This window comes from Pongo pygmaeus, chromosome 2, assembly GCF_028885625.2.
Source record: "Pongo pygmaeus isolate AG05252 chromosome 2, NHGRI_mPonPyg2-v2.0_pri, whole genome shotgun sequence".
NCBI classification, from domain to species: Eukaryota; Metazoa; Chordata; class Mammalia; order Primates; family Hominidae; genus Pongo; species Pongo pygmaeus.
Window position 1 is genome coordinate 114,946,385 of NC_085930.1, and position 25,179 is coordinate 114,971,563.

The following is a 25,179-nucleotide window of genomic DNA, read 5'->3' on the forward strand; positions in this document are numbered from 1 at the left end:
GGGCAGTCAGCTGCCTTCCCCAGGCCACTCCCCTGTGCATGAAATTCTGACGTGAAAGTATTACCATCCCCGTTTTATGGATAACAGAAACCAAGACCTAAACAGACCAAGTGTCCAAGATCATCCTGCTGATAAGAGGAAGACTAGGTCTTGAACTCTGATCTCTGACATGAAACTCTGTAGTTGTCTCGCAGCCCTGGGCTGCCTTGTCTGCAATAAGCAGGGGATGACCTTCTCTGTTCTTGCTGCAGCCACTGCCCTGATGGTTATATCTGCCTTAAAACTTCTGACAACCCGGATTTTAACTACACCAGCTTTGATTCCTTTGCTTGGGCTTTCCTCTCACTGTTTCGCCTCATGACACAGGATTCCTGGGAACGCCTCTACCAGCAGGTACTGAGCTGCATTCCCCCACGCAGACTTGGTTGGAGGCTGGTGGGTCAGCTGCATGGCTGTGCTTTTCCTGGAGGAGGCTGACTTAAATTCAGGGGTCCATGTGCTATGGGTACAGGTTTCTCTTCTTTCCCTTGAATCTGCAGACCCTGAGGGCTTCTGGGAAAATCTATATGATCTTTTTTGTGCTCGTAATCTTCCTGGGATCTTTCTACCTGGTCAACTTGATCTTGGCTGTAGTCACCATGGCGTATGAGGAGCAGAACCAGGCAACCATTGATGAAATTGAAGCAAAGGAGAAGAAGTTCCAGGAGGCCCTCGAAATACTCCAGAAGGAGCAGGAGGTTTGTGAGGAGTGGAAGCTTTGTGAAGAAGGTTGCAGACTGTCCATTCTTGGATACAGTTCTGGACTAGCCACTTCAATTAGGGCTGCCATTTAGGGAGCTATAGGAGGAATCATCTTGCCTCAGGGACCATATTAGATCAGGTTTTCTCAAAGAAGAAACTAAGTGAGGATTCTTGTGCAAGTGACCAATTGAGGGAGTGCTCTCAGGAGAAAGTGAGTGAAGCAAAACAGAATGGGGAAGAGGGTGGAACTAAACAAGGAGTGTTCTCAGCTAGAGACCAGCTTCAGCTTGATCCCATGGGGAACTCTGGGGCATGACCTGTACCACAGTTAGTCCTACCTTGAGGCAAGGGAGCCAACTTTTTTTACCCTCCTCGTACCTATCCCAGAAGCAGGCAGCCAAAAGAGATTTTCTTTGCAGAATGCTGCAAGTATGAGCCATCAGCTGCTGCCACTCAAGCAGCTCGGGATAGGTGTGCTGACCTGGTGAAAGGGGTCTGGGTGGGGCACCAACAGAGTGCCCCATGAATGAGTGGGGGGTGACCAGAGGTGTCTGTTCCTGCCATGGCCTAATCCCACCACCACCCAGGTCCTAACCCTTGAGCTTCTCTGTTTCAGATCTCTCACCCCTGGCACCCCATGTCTGGGGGACACATTCATGCTAAGTCCAAGAAAATACTATTGGCTACACCTGCTGTTCTCTCTTCACAGGTGCTAGCAGCGCTAGGGATTGACACAACCTCTCTCCACTCCCACAACGGATCACCTTTAAACTCCAAAAATGCCAGTGAGAGAAGGCATAGATTAAAGCCAACAGTGTCAGAGGGTTCCACAGAAGACAACAAATCACCCCGCTCTGATCCTTACAACCAGCGCAGGATGGTAAGAGGCTCAGGTTTGTGCTCTAAAGATTACCTACCATTGCAGCTGCCATAGACAATGGGCTGGAGTGGGAAGAAGTGTGTGGCAGAGAAAGAGCTGGAGGCATAGAGCTTAAAAGGATCCAGACACCCCTCCAAAATTGTGTCTTAAACTAGGAAAGTGTAGTTATAGATGGGGAAAAGGGGTGAATTATAAGGACACTTTAGGGGAGGGGATCAACAAGATTGGGATTGTGGACTGTAGAAAAAGGAAAGGGGAGTCCAATTTGACTCCCAGGTTTCAGGATTGGGCAATCAAATGGGTGAGGATTCCAAGATGAGGACACTGGAGGAAGAACCCAGGTTTGTAGGAAAGATGGGAAGCCCATACTGAACATGCCGATCTTAAGGTGTCTGTGGACATCAAAGGTCAGCTTCCTTCTGAGGCTCTGGTCTGCAGTTCTAGAGCTCAAGGATCCCTGTCCATGGTGCTGAGATCCTTCATGCACCTTTTTTTTTTTCTGATGCGTCGAGGTGGTTTTTATTTTTTACTTAGTTTTTTTTTTTTAATTGACACATCACAATTTTACATAATTATTGGGTATAATTTCTGACCTCCTTCCTAAGGCCCTGCAATTCAAGCTGTCACCTGTTGTTATCAGAAAAGGTCCCAGCACCCATCTCTGTGACACAATCCAGCCTGGGAATGGCTTCAGCACCTCACCTCAGACCCTGTAGCAATTCTCTTCCCCCCATAATAACTTTCTGCCTCCCACTCTAAAATTTGCACTGCAACTTTCCTCACCATGCTTCCTCCCACCACCTTCCTGCCCCTTGAAAGTCCTTTTACCCCAAATATGCCTTTTCTATAGGTCTGACAGATAATATTGCCTGTATGGGAGGGTGGCTCCACACTAACAGTGTGGAAAAGGGGATCAACATGGCTATTTTTTATGCTTTATACCTCTCACTTCCCTCTCAGTCTCTTTTCCTGTGCTAAGCCGAAGGATGTTTTACTTTTTTGCAATACCATCTCTCCAACCCTCAGATTTATGTGTGCATATACAAACACAGACACACTTGCATGCACACCAACCTCATGACACACCCACACTTCAGCATTTATCTGCATCTGTGCCCTCCTCTTTCTTGCTTTGCCTCTTTTGAACAGCACCTGGCATACATGGGGCACAGTTCAGTCAATCACAGAACAGGATGAATCACAGCTTCCATGGAAATGTCAATGACACTGAATTGGGCTTTAATTTCCCCCATTCTGTCAGCCCCACACAGATTAGCACTTGGATGTCCAATAATTGGTATGTGTGCTTGTCTCTCCAGTGATGCTTACTTTCAAAGGGAAAAAAGAGGAGTTGTAACTTGTTCATTCAACAATACTAGGTTCTTGGTATAAAGAGATGACTAGAACATGTTCTTTTCCCCAAGGATTTCCATTTGGGTGGAGGAGGCAGATATAAACACAGCTATGTGTTAAATAGCGTATTAGAGACACATACATGGTGTTTTGAGAATCAAGGAAGAAACATCCACTCTTATGGGGCTGGATAGGTATCAGAAAAGGCTTCCTGGAGGATGGCATAATTGGGGTCAACAATAAATAGCATGTAGGGATTCTTCTAGTAATTGAAGACTTGAGAGAGTTTGGGGAGGAGTATTTTCCCAGAAGAAAGAACAACAAATATGTGCAAAGACAGGGAGGCACCATTTGAGTACTTCTTTAATGCTAACTGATTGATTGGAGCCCACTCAGGAAGGCATCCTCTCCCTCTTTTCCCAGGTACATTCATCTGGTAAATAGACCTAATGCAGTTTTTATATAAAGTCATTTTATAACCAATAGAAATTAAATAGAGGAATATATAGGAGAGACCCAAGAGGGTTTTTGTGGAAAATCACAGACCAGTTGGTCTCGTTAGAGGATGAATTTTAAAGCAATTCTAATGCTTATACTCAGAAGACATTGCCCACCATTTGTCAAAAAGCTTAATTCTAAAATAACTCGTGGCCAAGGAGACACTGCTGTCAAATATGCACCCAAAATTTTCTTCTCAGTTTCTTCATTGGTTTGCTTGGTGCTCAAGTGCAAATAATGTAGTATTCCCTTCCTTAATATGGATGTGCCAATTTTTCTCATTTGCTTCAAAAATTGGAAGGATTTTTGCATTTTATGAGTTCTATAGTCCTTGGGCATGTATTACAGGCAGAGAGTACTCTATTTATAATACTGGGCTTTTAATAATCGTTGCTAAACAGGATCAGGCTTCAATTTATCGAGAGGAAACTTCAGTTCTGTAAGATAAGGGGATTAGTAAGGAGAACCCCAATTGGCAAGATTCTCCACTTTAGTAGCTTAGTAATTAAAAGGAATTAAGGAAGGTGAGTGGAATAAATCAGTATGATCAGAGTTCAGTATGAAGTCAATGTTTAGATTTTGTACATAGTATAGACCACCTGAGGACAGAAATGATGGTTTGTTATGGTCAAGTTTCACTATGGTCATGGGAACTACCTAACCCAGCACACTAATTCTCTGAGGGCTCTGGGTTTATGAATTAGCTCTTTTCTCTGGCAACTTTAAGCCACACAGTTCCCTCAGTGGAAGATTTTGATGGGAAATGTTTATCAATTTGGAGGAATTACATTATTCTTCCAGGAAATTAGGCTGCAACCCTTTCTTCAATCTCTCTATTGTTGACTGTTCAAGCCTCGAGGGATCCTAGAAACTCATTGCACCGTACAGCTCTTGTCTCCTTCTTTGCAACACAAACTCTCACACTCATACAGATGGGATCTAATGAATTGTACAACCTAATTTTCAGACAATGAAGTGCACTCATTCATTCAACAACCACTTACCAAGTATGTTCCAGTACTGGTGTTCATAGTAGCCTCCTTAGGTCACAACTTTGCATGTGGAAAAGGGAACTTAGGACAGCTTTGTCTAGCCCTGTGGCCAAAGATTGGCAATCAACTGAACTATCCAGGTGACAAGGTTTCCTCTGACATGTTCCTGGCCATGATAACCTATTTGCTGAGCATCGGCACCCTGTAATCTCTCCTCTCTCCTGGTCTTTCCCCGAGTTTGTCTAGAATCTCCTTTTTTCTTTTTCCCTCAGCATGCATACCTAGAATACCCCTTAGATTTGTGCCTTTACTTAGCGACTGAAAGGTCATAAAGATAGGGGCAGGGAAATGGGAGTAGGTAGAGGGAAGTGTCGGGCTCTAGATTTGCCAGAGGACCAGTTTCCAGCCTTCTTGCTCCTTTGGGGCAATGCCCAGTCTTTTCTAGGCCTCACCTCTGGAAAACGCCGGGCTAGTCATGGCAGCGTGTTCCATTTCTGGTCCCCTGGCCGAGATACCTCACTCCCTGAGGGAGTCACAGATGATGGAGTCTTTCCTGGAGACCACGAAAGCCATTGGGGCTCCCTGCTGCTGGGTGGGGGTGCTGGCCAGCAAGGCCCCTTCCCTAGAAGCCCTCTTCCTCAACCCAGCAATCCTGACTCCAGGCATGGAGAAGATGAACACCAACCGCCACCCACTAGTGAGCTTGCCCCTGGAGCTGTCGATGTCTCGGTGAGTTTGTGAATGCTTCAGACTCCCCCAGGCTGTATTCCAGCTAGAAGCCTTGGACCAAGAAGCCTGAGTATCACCAATGGAAGGGATCTTTAGCCATCATCCTGTCCAGTGCCTCCCCATTCTACTCCTTTTTTACAGACATAGAAGATGAGACCCAGAGAGAGAGAGATTGAGTTGGCCTGAGGTCAAACAGGTTTCCTGGTTTATTCTGCAGTAGTGATACAAATTATATTCCATTTGACCCCGCATTTCTTATCAGTGCTTCTCTGTCCCCACTCAACATCACTGCCTCAGTGATAGGCCTGCTTTCTTGCTGGACAGGTATGAGAAAAACTGAAGGACCCTTCTCTTCCTTCTTATGGCTCTATGCAAACTCCTCTAGGCTGGGCAAATGGAACCCAGAGAAATTCAGGAAGTTTCTTAGGACAGATCTGAATAGAAGCACAGTATTCCTTGCTTTACTCACAGAAGAAATAATTTGCCAAAATGAACAAATTAGGCAACAGTGACTAACTGGCCAGCACTCTTTAATAGAATAATCGCAGAGTGTAATGGCAAGTCAGGGATTCCTCATTGGATTGGGAGCTGTGAGTTAATGTGAGCTCTCCCCTCCAGTTTCAGTAATGATGTTTCTTGTGTTTTTCGTTTGCCCTCTCTGGCTAGCCAGGGATACAGAGCAATTTGCAGACAGAATTGTAAAGAGACCAATATATGGTTCCACTGATACAGATAAGTCTTACAGAGTTGCTTTAGCTCAGTCTCTGACTCAATGTCACGTGATTCAGAGTCCCAGCAAGAAACAGATGGACCACTCCGATGGGCTAATAGAGTTTAGTAAAGTATATACAGAGGTGTAGGCTGGGCTTAGGGAATGAATAAGCGACAGTGAGGCACCTAGAAAATAGTAACGGGGGAAGCTGTTACATGCCTAGGCTGAAGGGATGAAGGAAAGGACCAGAATTAGACTACAGCAGCAGCTGCCCTCATGTGTCAGAGAGGCTGCCTGGCAGAACTTGTGATCTTAGTAGAGGATCACAGCTCTGCTACTCAGCCATAGCACAGGAGAGAAGAAGCCAGGGGAAAATACCTGACTTGTCTCTCCTTCTGTCCTTGAATGTCCTGCCTATGTGTCCCATTAACCAAACCTGGCCAGAACCAGAGGGTAAGGGTAATGCATTTTGTACAGGTCTCCCTCCTCAGGAACAGAGAGAGCAGAGAAGGTAGAGAGTAGGTCTCCAGGGCAAACGGAATCACCAAAACAGAGCCTTAAAGTCAAAGGCAGCCTGCAGGGCTCCCTGGGAGTGCATTAGCACTCTAGAAAATGCCTCATTGAAGGCATTTATGCCTCTCTTGTGATGGGCCCCCACCCTCCTTTCTCTGTTCCTGAGATTATCGTGTGTCTAGATATTCTGACCTTGATTCATTCTAGTTAAATTACCAGGCTAGTGAAAGATTGACTCTTTAGGCCCTTCTGTTTAGTATGGACCTGTATTTTTGTCCCAACTGTGCCAGTTACCACCTGAGTCACCTTTAGCAAGTCCTTTAAATTATCCAAGCCTCCTTGTCTCCCCTTGTAAAAAGGTTTCTAAATAGCTGGAGGGTTAAATGAAATAATAAAGTGCCTACATTTTTATACATGTCTGACAGATAACAATAAATAGTGACTACTAGTATCATTTGCTTAGTCCTCATGGTTGGAAACTTTATAAACTTTCTTTATGTTTATTAACTGTTTATACTTAACAGTATTCAGCAATAACATGCTGTACAGATTTGTAGCCTAGGAGCAATAGGCCACACTATTTAGCCTAGATGTATAGAAGGCTATAGCGTTTGTTTGTGTAAATACAATGTAGGATATTCACAGAATGATGAAATCACCTAATGATGTATTTGTCAGAACATATCTCTATCATTAAGTGACATATGACTATATATGAGATTGGCCAATAAGAGGCTGAATGATCCAACTTTGCCATGAAGATGTCAGGTTAAGGGAGTGTCCTGACTTTGTTTGTGTCTCAGCAGGCATTCGATGCAGGACAAAAGAAGACTTTCTTGTCAGCAGAATACTTAGATGAACCTTTCCGAGCCCAAAGGGCAATGAGTGTTGTCAGTATCATAACCTCCGTCCTTGAGGGTAAGTGCTGCTCATTGCATTGTTCATCCACTGTGCCATGATGAATTCCCATGTGAGCAGCAGAAGCAATGTCTCTAACTCCTGTCAAAGCTTCCATCTCTGTGTACTGGAATTCTTAATACTCCTCCTTCTTATGTCTTAGGTCCCACCATCTTTTATCAATGTGGTTTTTTTATATGCATAATTTTTCAAAAACAAAATAATTTGATAAGTAAAAGATCCTAGCTCATCTCTTGTTCAAATTAGCATCTGCTTTGCATGCATCACAAAACTAGATTTTTAAAAGTGATCTGGCAGGCATCAGAGAATTTCAGGCCAGCTCTCCAGTGTACAAGAAATGTAACCATCTTTAATTTTCCAACATGGCAAAATTATCCTTTTAATGGTTTCAAAATTATATTTTTCATGGTTGTAACTTACACAGTTGTAATTTAATTTCTTGTTCAAGCCCCCATTATGCTGAATATTGGAAGACAATTTAAGTCCATTAATCAGTCAATTTAACTAAGTCCTTGTTAATTTAGAATTCTACCAATCAAGTGGGAATCCACTCAGTCTCCCCAGCAATGTGTCTAAGTTCCAAGCCAAGGGGTAGAGGAAGAGAGTGGCAATGGTCATGGCCACCTATCCACACACTTTGCCATAGAGCGTGATTGCATCCCCCTAACCCTGAGCAGGAGGTCTGTTCTAATCCAGCCTTTTTTTGCCTTAGGGCATGGAGAATGCAACCTTAGTCATTTCCAGTTATCTTACTCCCCTAGACAAATTAAACTGACCTAGGCTGGAGGAGTTGTAAGGGAGCTTGAGTGCTGGTGTGCTCCTGAGAAGGAGTCCTGTGTGTTTTCCTCCCAGCCCTAGGCTGAATCCTAATTTGAGGGGAAGAAGTGGTGAGCAATAGAAACCAAAAAAATGTTTAAGGGATTTCAAAACAGAGCCAATGTGTGCCTTACTTTCTAGGTAAAGCCAGAGGTGGCAAGCCTTAGAGAGAGATTCACATGCACAGAAACTGTAGAGTAGAACTAGCCAGTAATTTACCAGATATGCAGAGATGTATCTGTTTTGCTCACAGCTGGATCTCCATTACCTAGAAGAGCAGTGCATTAACAAAGGTGATATCTGGGGGGTGATGCTAATTTATAGTGGTGTAAACTGATAAAAAGGAAGAAAATAAGGAATCGTCAGGTATCTTGGGGTAGGATAGACTTCCGCTCAAGGAAGATACTGTGAGAGTAGAGTAAGAAAGGCAGGAGAAACAAAGAAGTTTTTAAGAAAATCTGGGGAAAGGCAACCTTAGCTTAGGTCAACCTTAGGTTAGAGAAGGCCTGAAGCAGCCTCAGAGAGAGCCCTGTGGCTCCAGAATGGCAGAGAGGAGCTGGATGATGACTTAGCCCCCAGTGAAGGCTATGGAAAAAGATGAGTGAGACCCACAGATGGAAACTAGAGAGAGAAGAGCCATCTTCATGGACTCTCCCACCAGGGACCAGATGGGAGCTACAACTCAGGCAAAATACGCTTAGCAATGACAAAGGACCAGCCCAACTCTCCACCAGGTTTGAGCCCTACAAAACTCAGACACAGACTCAGATATTGAAATAGTACCCAACATTCACTTAACAAGAGACAGTTCCCATGGTGAGGACCTGAAGCATAAATTGAATTCAACTAAGTTACATTTCTTGCATACCTGAGTTTGCGCTTTGAGAAATGTGTACTCATTTCTCAACAACAATGTGTACAGACTGTCTTATATTATTTTTTCTCATTGATAATTATTTAATATCACCATTCATTGTAATAGAGTCTGCACTTCTAACACTTTTCATGGCATAGAATTTGACCAAGCTGCTATTCCCACAATTTTTTTCTTGGCCAGATAGGTTTCTTGGTTTTTGTTTGTTTGTTTTGGTTTTTGTTTTGCAATTAGTCATCAAACAGCAAACATTGAATACAAACAGTTTGTTTTTTCATTTATTCTCGAAAACTGTTAAGCTTCCTCCTTCTCTCTTCTTTCATTTATTCTCTTATCAACAAGCATTTGTTGAGCCCCTGTTGTGTGTGTGGCATTGCTCTAGGTGCTGGGATTCAGTGGTGAACTGATATAAGCTTGTGCTCATGGAATCTACATCCTAGCAGGGAAGGGGACATGAAAGATGAACATGAATAGATATTCAGATATAAGAAGTAAGAGAAAAAATAAAGTAGGAAAGGAGATGGAAAATTCTCTCCAAGAAGAACAGAAATTTGAATTAAATAAAGGAATCAGCTATGTAAGAACCTGAGGAGAAAGTTCGCCGACACAAATAGCAAGTACAATGCATTCTGCAAGAATGAGATAGCAATAAGCAAAATGCGTGTCCCAAACACATCCCAGTGTAGGTAAGACAAAAGAAGGTCATGGGATGAATGAATGAGAGGCAACAGAGGGTGGTAGTTAGAACACTGCTCTGGAGCCCAGCTGCTTGGGTTTGCATCCTAGCTCTTCCACTTATGGTACACAGTGTGACCTTGGAGCTTCAGTAACTTTTCTGTGCCTCAGATTTTTAGCCTGTAAAGTAGTGAGAATATCTTGTAGAGTTTTGTGAGGATTAAATGAGTCAGGTCAAGCAAAATGCTTAGAACCGTGACTGGCATGTAGTAAATACTCATCACATTTGGCTATTATGATTCACTAGGTTGTAAAATCTATGAGGGCGGAGATGTGTCTTGTTTTGCTCACAGCCTGACCTCCATTACCCAGAAGACAAGTGCATGCACAAAGGTGATATTTGGGTGGTTGGCGGGGGGAGTGATGCTAATGTATAACAGTATGAACTGATAAAAAGGAAGAAAATAAGTAATAGTCAAATATGTTGGGGTAGGGTAGACTTCCCCTCAAGGAAGATGCTGTGACAGTAGAGTAAGAAAGGCCAGAGAAAAAATGATGTTTTAAAGAAAATCTGAGGAGAGGAAACCTTAGGTTAAATCAAAGACGTCAAAGTTTTCTGAGCATAGGGCACATCGTCTTCTCTGGTTGGATGTTATATTCATTACACACATGAGACACCTGAAGGATGCTTCATGCTGCCAGAGTCATAATAGGATTTACAAAGGCCACCTCTTTAAGAGAGATTGTGCTTAAGAAAGTTTGGCCCAAACCAATAGGAGTTTGACAATTCACTGAACTCAAAGCATGTGAACCATCTATGCTTGGCATGCAGGCTGAGATTTCACTGTTGTCCAAACCAGAATTCCAGAAGCTGGATCACAGAAGTGAGCTTACTGGAGTGGTGAGTGCCTTAAAAAGGAAGTGCAGGATACTAAGTGAAATATGGTAAGGTTTGCCTGGAGCCAGGGAATTATCCCAGGCTGAAAGGACTGCAAAGCAGAAGAGAGAATAACATTTGAAGGAATGAAAAAGCCTAATGTAGCTGTAACCTAGAGAACAAGGAGAACTCAAAATAAGGCTAGAGGGATGAGTTGGGGCCAGATCCCAAGAACCTCCTAGACTGCATTAAGGATATGGGATTTCATGCTAAGAGGAGTCAGGTGCTATTAAAGGATTGGAGGCAGGGAAGTTACATTTGCATTTTATAAAAGTTACTCTGGATACTTGTAGATAATGAAATTAAGAGGGGAAGTATGTTGGCAGGGAAACCAGTTAGGAGGAAACCAAGTACAAGATGGCGGTGCTTGAACTCTAGGGTGGTGACAGTGGGGCTGATGGGAAATGGAAGGATATGAGAGCTATCTAAGGGGCATAAGATTCAGGACTTGATGATGCATATGGTTCTGGTATAAGCGCCTTAAGATATGCTGATACAATAACTCATAAAGGGAGCATTTTAGGGGAAGAAGTGGGCTTTACTGGGGAAAGATGAAAGAAGATTATGAGTTGAGTCTGGGATATATTGGGTTTCAGGTGCCCTTGGAGCATCTAGGTAGGGGTGTCCAGTAGGAAGTTGACTTTAGGATATATGGGTCTAGAACTTAGATGACAAAGATGGCCTGTATATATATATATATATATATATATATATATATATATATATGAAAGCAGTTTGGATGTTAGTGGTAATTTTGAAAAGACGCAAGTGGATAAGTTAACACAGAAGGGTTGAAGTAAGAAGAGAAGAAGGCCTCAGACACAGTTCTAACAAACTAAATGTTTAGTGGTTAAGCAGAAGAGATGGACCCAGCAGAGGAGACTGAAAAGGAAGGTACAGAAATAGGAAAAGATCTAGAAGAATATAATGCAGAGCCAAGAGTAAAAATTTCTTCAGAAAGAATAGAAAGGCCAACAGAGGCAATGCTGTGGAAAGGTCAGGTAAAATGAAACATGAAAAGGTCCAGGGGCTTTAGTCACATGGATGTCTTTGGTAATCTAAGCAAAAGAAGATTAATGGAGTAAAAGGGTAGGCAGAGGTCATATTGAAGGGGCTTAAAGAGCAGGTGAGAGGTGAAGAAATGGAGATATGGAGTGCAGACAATTTTTTCAAGAAGTTTGCCTGGGAGGAAGAGGAGATAGTAAGATGGCACTAGGGAGTAGGTAGAATTGAAAGAAGACTTTTTGGTTTTTGTGTTTGGGGGAGTTTTTGTTTGTTTGTTTGTTTGTTTTGAGAATATTTGCATGCTAATGGGAAGGATCTGGGAGAATAAGAGAGACTGAAGATTAAGGGAAGAAAGAGAATATTCAACAGACTCCTGCAGTGGTAGGAGAGAATGCACAGTGGAGACACTGGTGTTAACAGGAGCAGGGGGACCTCTTTAAGCGTAACAGGATAAAGGGAGGAAAGTTCTTTCTGTTATCAATTTTATATAGGAGATCCTTTTGAGGTGGGGCCATGGTCATGTTTTAAGCTGGCAAGTAGATACTTTTAGCCTCTGTGTCTCTGCAATCAATCAAGTTCAGCAATGTCAAGGCTGTTTACAAAGATGCCTCTCTTTTCCCATCATGCCTCACAGGTGGCTGCTTCCTGCCAAAATGGCACATCTAAAGTGTCCTCATTCATCACTACTTCCTGTGCTTCTTTGTAGTGCCAAAATAGGTCCAGGGAAGTTCTTGCTTTTGTTCCAAACAGGGATTGTTGATTTTGGTCCCAGGATGTGCCAACTTCTTTCGAGAACTATGCTTTGCCAGTTTTGACATCTGTAGTTTCTAAAACCCACAGTCAGTGATTAAAACAGCATGACAGTGAAAATAAATAGTCTGATCTGTGGAAGAGAAATGGACATGTGTATATGAAAACACATGAACATAAATGGTAATAACATGACAAAAATGACATTTCAAATCTTGGGAAAATGAAAAATTATTCAATAAGTAATGTTGATATAAATAATCAGAGACAGGAAAAAATAAACCACATCAATATCTTACTCTATACCCAAAATAAATTTCAAATGCACCAAAGTTTTAAGTGAAAAAAGTGAAACTACAAAAGAAAGAAAAAAACATGGAGAAGGTATTTTCCAAGTCTTGCAGTGAGAAAAGCTTCATATGTAAGGCATACATGCAAGAAAACAAATAAAAATACTACTGATAAATCTTGACTACATACACATTTTTAAATTATCAGGAAAAAGCACTGTTAGCAAAATTTGGGGGCACACCGTTATTTCTCTAAACTCATTTTTCAAGTGCATATAGTAAAAAAAAAAATCTAAACACTGCAAATGTGTATGCAATGACAACTATGTCTCCTTCCCACTATAGACCCTTCCTGCTCCCCAGACTCCTGGTGCACCCCCCTCCCACTCCAGTTTATCTTATATTCTTCAAGCAATGTTCTATGCATATATAAGCACATGCATGCACATACACACATTACACATATATATTTTTCTACATTACCACAAATAAATCTGCCTCATTCTTTTTCATAATGTATTATGCTTTATCAGTTGTTGTTTTCCATTATTATTATAAACAATGGACATCATCTTTCTTTGCCCACATAGGCTGATATCTGTTCAAGATGCATGTCTTGCCGAGGAATTTATAGATAAACTTAAAGCTAAGAAATTGCCCTCCATCGAGGTGGACACAGTTACACATCCACATGGAGATTTAATGGAGGCAGGTAGAGAGATGAGCCAAGTGTTCAGGAAGGGATCAGAAATTGGACACATAATTTGGTGGGACTTGGCATAGAGATGGTTTTTTAGGGCTATGAGATTCAAAAACACAGAGAAGCTAAGGTGAGAATGCTTAAGTTATTCAACATTTACAAGCAGGAAAGAAAAGGGAGACAAAAACAGAAAGTGAAAAGAAGTGGAGAAATATGGGAGAAAAAGCAAAAGATGATGCAGTCCCCAGAGCCAAATGAACACTGGTTTCAAAGAGAACAATATAAATTCTGTCAAATGTTATAAGGGTAAGATGAGATCAAGAAATCAATTATTTGAATTTGGAAGCAGTTAAAGTCAGATTCCAGGGGCTGCAGAGAAAAAAAGAGGTAAGGAGGTGTAGAAGGTTAAGTGTAGAAAACTCTTACAAGGAATTTTACTGTTAAAGAAGCAGTAATGAAAGAGAGCATGGGGTCCAGAGAGACTTTATCAAAGCTGCGAGGTAATTAAAGCATGTTTACCTGCTCATGGGAATGGTCTGGAAGGGAGACGGGTCTGGATGATGCAGGCCTTGAATCGGTGGGAAAGGAAAGGGCCTGGCACAAGTGGGAGGGGTAGAGCCACCCACGCACTGTGTAGGGCACAAAGACAGAATACCGGGTGGACTTGCAGATATGCCAGAGATTTAGTGGTAGGAAGAAGGGGAAGTTCTTTTGTGAGCTAGTCTATATTCTGAGTGAAATAAAAGGGAGCTCATCAACAGAGAGTAAGTAGAAAGAAGAGCTGGAGGTTAGAGGCGGGAAGAGGAAGTGAGAAACAGTCATCTAGAAGACTGAAGGAGTGGAATATAATATAGAAACACAGCCAGATTTCTGGGCAGGGCAAGACTGGGGCTCACAGATCTCTAGGAGGGTCGGTAAGCATAGTTGTGTATTTTTTCCAGCCAGGTCTAGCTGGTTGGGTGCAAGTACAGAGTAGTCTACAAATTGGGTCTATTCACAGTTCAGGGTTTGCCAGGCAAGTGCAATGAAGGAGGAGAGGGTCAAAACAATTGAGGGTGTCTGCAAGGGAGTAGTTAGAGAGATGGATGTGAAATCTAAGCTGAGTAAATTGAGAAGTAAGGACATGATATAGGTGATGGGCAGTAAAAATGTGTAATGTCAGCAGTTTAAAGGACTGGATGGGGCAGACATTAATTGGAGTTGCAGGACTAAAGGAGTTCAAAATATAGGAAATGAACACCAGAGACAGAGAGAGGGCTGAAGTCAAAATGTTGGAGGTGGTACTTATTAGTAACAACAAGGTCTAGAGGATGACCGCAGAATTGGGGTCCAAGGTGACACATGGCTAACAGCTGTCATTGACCACACCTGTAATGCAGAACTCGAGGAGTCTGAACAGAAGTGCCCACTCTGCTTGACCAGCTTGGCTCAGAAGTATCTGATCTGGGATTGCTGCCCCATGTGGATGAAGCTCAAGACAATTCTCTTTGGGCTTGTGACGGATCCCTTTGCAGAGCTCACCATCACCTTGTGCATCGTGGTGAACACGATCTTCATGGCCATGGAGCACCATGGCATGAGCCCTACCTTCGAAGCCATGCTCCAGATAGGCAACATTGTGAGTGCTCTGGCTGGTACTGCCCTCAGTGGTGTGGCCGGGGCAGGGTGGGGATGGTGGCAGGGTGTGGTTCGAGTGGGGTGGGGCATGCCCTTATTGGTTAGTGTGTTGAGCCAGTTAGCTGAGAGCAGAGCAACAGTAGGGGAGACATGTGGACACTGGGTTCAGGAGGTCAAGTGTGGGAGGACCCAGGCTGAGCTGGTGGGAATGGCTTTGGGATGAACAAGCACAGGAAAGTGAACCAAGAGAGCCTGGAGCCAGAGGCAGCTAGTTGCCCTTTACAAAACATGGGACAACTACTTGAATCTTCTGGATCTCAGTTGCCTCTACCTTGAAATGAGGATAAATGTCACTTTTTTATCTAAAGACAATCTTTGGACTTGTCCATTTCCTTCCAATGTAATTACTTTTATGACTGCAATTAACAGTAGCCACGATTTTCAATGCTGTCACTTAAGGAGAAAAAGAGTTGGGGAGGGAAGGGGAAGACAGTGGAAGGGAGGAAACATGGAAACAAGGTTGCTGTTGTAACAAAAGCATCAGGAAGTCGGAACTTTTCTTTGGCATCTAGTTTAGACATGATGCTACTTTAAATTTTCCTCCATCACTTGTTAGTATTATTTACTCTTAACAAGATACAATCCATACTGGATTTCACTATATACTGAATAAAGTATCTGACTCAGAGGGAGAACAACTGCTCCAACCTTGCCCCACCCACAGGAATAGTAATAATACTCAGATGCTTCTCATGGATTATCTCATTTTATTTTCACAACAACCCTATACGGGAGGCACTCTTGTTATTCCCTTTCCCAGATGGAAAAATGGAGATGCAAAAGGTTAAATAATCTTCCCAAGATCATAGAGTTGAGTTTAGTGGCCACATCAGAATTTGAACCCAAACAGACCGGCTCCCAAGCCCACTTTTCTTAACCCCTTAATTAAGCCACCTCACAAGACCTGCATGTGTGTGTGTGTGTGTGTTCAAACACATGCACACATGATAGGCAGAAGCTAGAAAGGGTCAGCGTCTTGCCTTCATGTCCGCAGCAGGGTCTACCAAGCTGGAGGTGACCTACTGGATTCACCAGAACTGTTTGGCTTTGGGGTCCAGCTTCTTATAGGCTGCAGACTTAGGTGGAGGGTGAAGGCCCAGAGGAAATGTGACTACTTGTCCCTAGAAACCACTCCCTCCGCCATAATCCAGGGCTGTGAAAGGGGCTGCAGTAGGTTCTGGAACATGGTAGAATCAGCATGCCTCACGTTTTGGCAGCACCTAGGCTGAGGTCACATCCTAAAGTTGATATGAAAAGGAAAAATGGAAAGAGAAGAGAATGCTTATTCCCAAGAAGTCAGCCTAAGACCACAGAGGGCCTTATGGAATAGACATTTGAGCCCACGCCCTCATTCTACAGTTAGAAAAGTAGAAGCAAGAGAGAGAAAAGGCCTTTCCCACAGAGTCAGAGGAAAGCGCCATTTTTTTAAAGCAAGAAAGTCATGTGTTTGGTGCCTGCAATGAGTCAGGTGCTTTATGAATGTTATTCCAGTGTCACAACAACATTATGAGGTTATTGTCACCCTCACATGACAAAAGAGAGCACTGACTCAGAGAGTTTAAGTATCCTGCCCAAGATTGTATAGCTGATGAGGGTGGAACCAGGGTGGACCCAGGTCTCTGGAAGACACAAGACCTCAACCCTACCCTCCACCACACCATACTGACTTGCCTACAAGGGGCACTCAATAGATACTCTTTGAATCAGTCTTGTGGCATGAGAAAGTCACTTAAACTCTCAGCCTGTTTTCTTCTCCATAAGAGGATGCATTGTCTGTTTCTCAGGCTGGTAAGGGGCTCAGGTAAAAAGATATGAAGGAAAAGCACCTGACCCTGGTCTTTGCTTTCCTCCTTCTCTGTCTCCCTTCCCTGCTGGTTGTTGTGTTACCCGAGCCTGGTTCTGACCTCTCTCAGTGTCAGAATTCTGTCCTATTTAAGGCAATTAGAGACACACAGAGCCTAAAAGAATCTTAGAGACAATGAATCATTGTTCTTACTAGTCACTGTTATTTATGAATGAACTACTGTCTGCCAGGCCCTTTGTTAAGAACTGCACATGCATTGGCTCATTTTATGCCCATCATACAGATGAGGAAATTGAGGTACAGGGAGGATGCATTATTTGTCCAAGCTTACATAAGCTAGGAAATGTCTGAGCTGGGATTTTAATTCAGGTCTATGATGTCCCACAACCCACGCTTTTTAACTACTGAACCAGACTGACTCTTCACTGACAAAATGATATTATAATAATGATCTTAAAGACTATCCGCTTACTCCACTCCCACCACCAGTCACATAGAAAAACTGCAGCATGCACAGCCCCTGAGAAAGGTGCAGAAATGTCTCCATTCTGTCACATTGACTGTTCCCCTGGCCAATCCTCAGGAGCGCACAGATAACACAGCAACTGAACAAAACAAGAGGATTTTCTATTTTGTAAATAAGACATTTTCTTGCTGCCATTTTTATCATTGCCTCTGACTCCACAGATCCCACTGTGATGAAAACTTGTTTCCACTCCTAGGTCTTTACCATATTTTTTACTGCTGAAATGGTCTTCAAAATCATTGCCTTCGACCCATACTATTATTTCCAGAAGAAGTGGAATATCTTTGACTGCATCATCGTCACTGTGAGTCTGCTAGAGCTGGGCGTGGCCAAGAAGGGAAGCCTGTCTGTGCTGCGGAGCTTCCGCTTGGTAATGTTTTTCTCTTTATGGCTTGGATAAACTCCCACCCAGACTCAGGGAAAACACTGTGCTCTGGGGACTGCACCAGCCAGCTCCCCCTTCCTCTCCTGTCCTTGTGGGAGGGAGCAGGGTCTGACTCTTGGATGACTGGAGACTCGGGACTGTGGTCCCAGCTTTTTGCTGACTCAGAGCGGGGACATGCCTTCTCCTTTCTGGGCCTTGGTTTCCTCATCTGCACCAAGAGAGGACTTCCAAGCACTGTCCTCGTCTCTTATCAAATAACAATAACAGCAATAATCATAGCAGCTAATACTACTGAGCACTTACAATGTGTCAGGCATAGCACTGGACACTTGGAAAAAAGTACCTCATTTTATGCTCACAACAACCCTGAGAGATAGTCGTTTTTAAGATCCTCATGGGTGGGTGAGCAAAAAGAATTGGTTCCATGACAACCCCAAAGTCTCCCATCTGCCAAGCAAGCGAATAAGCCTCAGACCTGGATCTCAAATCCATGTTGTCTGACTCCAGAGCCCCAGCTCCTTCCAGCCTCAAGGAAGTCATTCTCTGATTCCTTGGTGCCCGAAATCACAGCCCCAATGTCTCAAGCACCTTCAACCTGCCTCCCATTAGTCTCACTCACATGCAATGACGGCTCTTCTCTAAACTCAGCTCCAGGACGCCCTCTACAGGAGAAGTGCCACAGGCCACCCACTTTTATCAGAGCCACGTTTGTCAGCCAAACCTGTCAGATTCCCAGGAGTGTCGGGTCACTAGGTCTCCAGGCCATCTGGAGGAAGCTTGGCATCTCACTGACTCTTGGGAATAGGAAAGAGGCCTGAAGAAATGTCATGGCTTGTTAGTGCAGGCTGCCTGCTCTCAGGAATCTCTCAGTATTAACTGGGAGCCCTGCATCTAGCCTTGGAGAGAGGTGACAAAACAAAGGGGAGTATCCAGCAATCTCCCCAAGGTCCTGATAAGTGTTGGGCATCCAGAGGTTGAAGGGGGTGCATGGTTCAGGAGGCAACGAGACACTAGGATAGATCTACTTGGGACCCTATCACAGGGGCCAGTGAGACAGTGCTGAGCCCCTAAACTTGGTGTACCTGGATTAGGGGTGGCAAACTCAAATGCCCATGTGCAGTGACGTAGAGCCAGGCATGGAAGAGATTTGGGCACTGGATTTGCCTCAGGTAGACAGGCAAAGATGACACCATTTCACCTAGGCAGACCCAAAGCAGTGCACAACTCCAGGGAGGGATATTTACATAGAAATCAATGTGACCATCTCAGGCCATGTGCAGTGGCTCACACCTGTAATCCTAGTACTTTGGGAGGCCGAGACAGGAAGATCGCTTGAGCCCAGGAGTTCAAGGGCAACATGGTGAAACCCCATCTCTACAAAAAATGAAAAAATTAGCCAGGCATGGTGGTGCGCATCTGTTGTCCCAGCTACTCAGAAGACTGAGGTGGGAGGATCACCTGAGACCAGGGAGGTGGAGGCTGCAGTGCACCATGATCATGCCACTGCACTCCAGCCTGGGAGACAGAGTAAGAACCTGTCTCAAAAAAGAAAGGAGACAGAGAGAGAGAGAAATAAAGATAGAAAAAGTGAGAGAAAGACAGATGAAAGAAAGAGAGCAAGAGAGAGAGAGAAAGAAAAAAAGAGAAAGAAAGAAAAAGAAAGAAAGAAAGAGAAAGAGAAAGAAAGAAAAGAAAGAAGAAAGAGAGGAAGGAAGGGAGGGAGGAAGAGAGACAGGGAGGGAGGGAGGGAGGGAGGGACGGGCTATGGCCTGTCCATTACTGTCAGAGTTACTAATTTTCCATAAAAAGTCAGAAATCCAGACTTTTGTGCAAATGTCTTTAATATTGGCTACTAATCCAATTTTTTAAAACACTCTAAAGACCAAATAAAGCATGTCCTGAGACACAGCTGTGCCATGAAACGCTGGTTGATGGCATCTGCCTAAGCTGATGGTGCTGTCACCATCCCAGGGAGGAGAAGGGTAGAGTAGGCCTGTAGGACTCTTTATCCATAACTTGAAAATCTTAGAAGGTCAGAATTAAATCACATTTTTAGAAGGACAGATTTCTCTAGGTATCTAGAAAGTGATATCAAGAGGCAGGCCCCTAAGCTAATGGTCAATATAAGGTACCTATGCACAATCGTCAAGAGAGCAAGATATCACACCCCCATACCCTGGCAGGCCCACAGTTAGTTTTCTAATAAAATATTAACATTTCTGCTACACTTGGGGAAGCAGAAGCTTAGTGTTTTAAGGTCTATGTGCTACTTTTGTTCTGATCCCACAGTCTAAAGTCCCAAACAACCAAAAATAGGCAAGTTTACTTCACAATCTGCCCCTACAGGATTCTGCAGGGGAATGCTGCCCTGTCCCCACCTCGCTGATTTAACATGCTGATCAGTGCACAATTCCCTAACTACACCCACCAACTACACACTTTCTTGGGATCTATTCCACTTCTCTCACGACCTGGCTTAGATTTCACAGCCCACCAGTATTATTATGCCCTTGAAAACAAACTCAATCACCTTTTCCCTCTGCCTCTTTGCATTTTTGTGTTTGGCAAAACCTCACTGGAGAGTCTAAGTCAAATATTTCTCTCCACCTTGCCTGCACCTGAGCTGTGAGAAATGCTGGAGAAAAATCACCGCCAGCTGGTCAGTTTCCTGGTTTTAATTAGTAGACTTTATTTTCAGGACAGTTTTCGGTTTTCAGAAAACTGGAGCAGATTGAACAGAAAGCTTTCATATACCATCAATCCCACAACACACGCACACACACACACACACACACACACACACAGAGAGAGTTTCCCTATTACCAACATCTTATGTTAGTACCTACATCTGTTACAAATAACTTCACTGGTTTCCCATTGCTCTGAGAATAAAATCCAGACTCCTCATGATGGTGTACAAAGTTCTGCATAATCAGGACCTGCCAGTTCGCCAGTCTCCGTCTTGCCCACTTTGCTCCAGCCAGAAAGGCCTACTCTCTCTTCTTCACACATAACAGAGAACTTCTTGGCTATGGGCCTTTGAAGTTTTTTCACTGTGCCTGGAATGCTTTTCCTTTAGTCTTCACTTAGCTCACTTATTCTCAACCTCTGTGTTCAATGCACTTGTCACCTCCTTAGAGGGGACCTCCCCAACCACACTATCTAAAGTTGGATTCCCTCATCAAATTAACCTGGCATTTACAATTGTCCTGCTATCCCATGAGGCAAAAACCAGAGTCTCTTGTCTACCATTTTATCCCAAGGGCCTAGCACAAGGCCCAGCACATACATAGGAACTCAATAAACACCTGTTGATTGATTGAAAGAAGGAAAGAAAGAGAGGAGGGAGGAGGGAAAAAGGAAGAAATAAAAAGTCTGTCTTCCTTCTCTCCCAAAATACCATTGCTTCTCCTCCCATCACTTAAAGCCTTGCTCCATTTGCGCCATTAGTCCATTGGTCTATCCTGGCACCAATATCAGTCTTAATTATGGCAGCTTTAAATATATCTGTGTCTGTAAATCAAGTAATCCACCTAATTTACTTCAAGAATATCTTGGCCTGCACACTTTCATATTCACTTTAGAATTATCTTGCCAAGTTACATACCCACATACACACAAAACTGCTATTGTTTTTCCCATTAGGGACTGCTATAATTGATAGGTCAATTTGGGAAGACTTATAATCTTTACATAATTCGGTTTTCTGATCTATGAAGATAGTATGCTCTCTATACCAGTCTTTCAATAAAGTTTAAAAATGTTTCCATGAGGTTTTTATAATTTTCTCCATAGGATCTTGCATATCTTTTTAAATGTTCTTTTCTGGCATTTTTGGCTAGCATTTTGATATTTAACATTTTTATATCCAGAAATGTCTCTTATTAATTCTAATAATTTATCTATACAATGTTTTAAATTTTCTAACATAATCACATCATGTGAAATAATGAGCTTAATTTCTTCTTTTCTTTTCTTTTTTTTTTTTTTTTTTTTTGAGACGGAGTCTTGCTCTGTCACCCAGGCTAGAGTGCAGTGGCGTGATCTCAGCTCACTGCCAGCTCCACCTCCCGGGTTCACACCATTCTCCTGCCTCAGCCTCCCAAGTAGCTGGAACTACAGGCGCCCACCACCATGCCCGGCTAATTTTTTGTATTTTTAGTAGAGACAGGGTTTCACCGTGTTAGCCAGGATGGTCTCCATCTCCTGACCTCACGATCTGCCTGCCTTGGCATCCTAAAGTGCTGGGATTACAGGCATGAGCCACCACGCCCAGCCTAATTTCTTCTTTTCTAATCCTTATGCCATTAGGTTCTTTTTACTAGATCACTGTGCTAGTTAGGACATCTGGTACTCTGTTGAAAAGAAGTGTTAATAACAAGTATCTTTATCAATTTTCTAATCCCAAAAAGAATCCTTTCAGTATTTCACCACCTCTAACAGTTGTGGCAGGCTTTTTTTAAAGATAAGAAACATTTATCAGTTTAGGAAGTTCTCTTTTATCAAGAATATTTATCATGAATGGATGTTTAATTTTATCAGACAATTATTCTACATGTATTGAGATAATCATGTATTTTCTCCTTTAATCTGTTAAAGTGGTGAATTATATTAATTGATTTTCTAATGTTAAATCAACTTTACATTCCCAGCTTAAACCTAGCTTGATCCTGATGCATTTTTTAATACATTGGAAGATTTAGTTTGCTAAAAATTTGCTTAAGATTTTTTTTATCCACATCGATGAGTAATATTTGATCTATAATTTTCCTGACTTTCATTGTCCTTGCCAGGTGTTGGTATCAAGGTTCCAAGGTTATGCCAATTTTTTTTTTTAAAGCCAAGAGGGCTGGGTGGGGTGGCTCACGCCTGTAATCTCAGAATTTTGGGAGGCCAAGGTGGGAGGATTGCTTAAGGACAGGAGTTGGAGACCAGCCTGGCCAACAGGAGGAAACCCCATCTCTACTAAAAATATATAAATTAGCTGGGTGTGGTGGCGCATGCCTGTAATCCCAGCTACTCAGGAGGATGAGGCACGAGAATTGCTTGAATCCCAGAGACAGAGGTTGCAGTGAGCTGAGATCATGCCACTGCACTCCAGCCTGGTCAACAGAGCGAGACTCCATCTCATTTAAAAAAGTAAAAAGAAGGCCAGGGGCAGTGGCTAATGCCTGTAATCCCAGCAATTTGGGAGGCGCAGGGAGGCGGATCACCTGAGGTCGGGAGTTCGAGACCAGCCTGACCAACATGGAGAAGACCCATCTCTACCAAAAATACAGAATTAGCCCGGTGTGATGGTGCATACTTGTAATCCCAGCTACTTGGGAGGCTGAGGAAGGAGAATTGCTTGAATCCGGGAGGCGGAGGTTGCAGTGAGCTGAGATCGCACCATTGCACTCCAGCCTGGGCAACAAGAGCAAAACTCCATCTCAAAAATTAATTAATTAATTAATTAAATTAAAATTTAAAAAAGAAAAGAAAAGAAATTAGCTGGGCATGATGGCACATGCCTGTAGTCTCAGCTATTTGGGAGGCTGAGGTGGGAGGATGACTTGAGCCCAGGAGGTCGTGGCTGCAGAAATTACAGCGTAAATTAACTCTCCATTAGTTAACTTAATCAAAGCCAAAAGTTAGCTAAAAACATTAACCTTCCTCCAAGACTATTTTTCATTCCAGATATCCTTTCCCAATTTATTGTAATGATAAGTATTTTAATTTTATCTTGTTTATAAAAATTTTTATTAAGAAATGAAAAATAAAGCTACCTATTATACAGACAATCCCTAAAACTGAGTAACTTACCCCAATAAAGGTTTATTTCTCACTCATATCATAGCCTAATGCAAGCCAGACAGCTCTAGGTGGGACCCCAAGAAGTGACTTTGCCATGCCTGAAGGAGGCCAATATAACCTTCAAAGTTTGCCTCCTGCTTGTGGGAAAATTGAAAGCCAAGGTTTGTTTTAAGGTTTAAACAGTGAAAGGCTTTTTCAGTCAGGGATTATGGTTTATTTCACAGTACAATTACTTCAAAAACTTGGATGGCTTCAGACCTCTCATTGCCACACAAAGTGCTTTCTTTGACAAAGCTCTCAATTGTTCTTTATTTCTTTGCTTGCCTTTCCCCATGCCTTTCTCTTGCACTAGAAACAGTGGCTACACCATTACTATAAGCTTTGCTAAGAGTTGTTTCATTTAATTGGGAAATTTAACTAGCCTTCAACATTTGAAGACTTAATCCCATTGCTCACTGCCTGGAATCTAGAAGAAGTACAGTTCCCTAAATCGTCAAGGCTCTAAACTTCTGGATTATATTTTCTTTTATTTCTTATAAACCAGCTAAATCTTTCCTGAGCTAATCTCTTTCTTGTACTGTCTTGACCAGCATAGCCAATTACAACTGACCCACAATACTAAGGTTTAATAAACCCTTCCCCTAGGGTTGCTGGTTCATGAGGCTCATGCTCTGCCTCAAAATTTTTGCCAGCAATATTTTTGTCACTGAATAACATAGATTGACATTCCAAGCCTTCTCCTATCAGCTTCCTTGTTGCCCACCACATGATCATTAAGCCAGTGCCACATAGTTGACGCTTTTGAAAAGGCAATACCTTTTTTCAATGAAGCAATTTCTCCATTACTCAAGATAAGTACAACTAGCAGCAGTGATACCCTCTAAATCTGTGAGTTAACATAATAGAGATGTATGTCTCACAGCACATTCAGTGCTTGTTGGGAAGCTCTCCTGGGAGTGTCTACTTCAAGTAGCAACTCAAGGATCTAGGATTATCCCATATCTTGATGTCACCATCTTCAATTAGTGACCTTTATGGTGAACATGAAAGGGAAAGAAAAAGTGCGGGGGGTTTAAGGCTATGCCTAAAAGTCATGTATATTACTTCTGTCTCCATCTCCATTCCACCAGACAGAACCCACTAACGTGACCCCAACTATTTGCAAGCAAAACTGGAAAACAGTCTTCCGTTGTGTCTGGGAGGAGAAAAGTGAATGGAGACCATATGACCGGTCTCTTCCACATCTCACAAGACATTGTTTTGTCCACTCAATGTTTATTTAGATTCACTCTCATGCTTAGCACTTTCTTGCTCTTTATGCCTTTGTTATAGAGCCAGTGGGGGCTCGCTGCCCAATGCTCTAGAAGCCAATACTATGACTTTGGAAGCCAAGACAATGACACCAGGTTTTTGAGAAAAGAAAAGCTTAATATTGCAAGCTGGCTGGCAAGAAGACAGGAGGTCAAGCTCAGATCTGTCTGCCTGTGCTGTCTTCAAGGCAGTATTTCTATTAGAAAATGTTTAGTGGGTGGATACCGGGATTTGCAGGTGATCGGTGGAAGGAAAGGGGAGGTTTGGAGAGTCCCTGGGCCTGCGCAGTTCTCTCTTCAT

At 42.9% G+C, this 25,179-nt stretch overlaps 1 protein-coding gene across 3 annotated transcripts in view; it reads left to right on the plus strand.

The window, feature by feature from the left end:
• Positions 1-25,179, plus strand: part of SCN10A (sodium voltage-gated channel alpha subunit 10) — a 95,971-nt gene that overhangs the window by 36,692 nt on the left and 34,100 nt on the right. For 2 of the 3 annotated variants that reach the window (XM_054481487.1, XM_054481489.1), the window contains exons 8-14: positions 252-393; positions 540-737; positions 1,451-1,621; positions 4,900-5,193; positions 7,225-7,336; positions 14,763-15,001; positions 17,587-17,760. In XM_054481487.1, coding sequence (XP_054337462.1) covers positions 252-393; positions 540-737; positions 1,451-1,621; positions 4,900-5,193; positions 7,225-7,336; positions 14,763-15,001; positions 17,587-17,760 — 1,330 coding nt within the window. The remainder of the gene's footprint in view (positions 1-251; positions 394-539; positions 738-1,450; positions 1,622-4,899; positions 5,194-7,224; positions 7,337-14,762; positions 15,002-17,586; positions 17,761-25,179) is intronic. The other variant, XM_054481490.1, reaches the window with a different exon arrangement.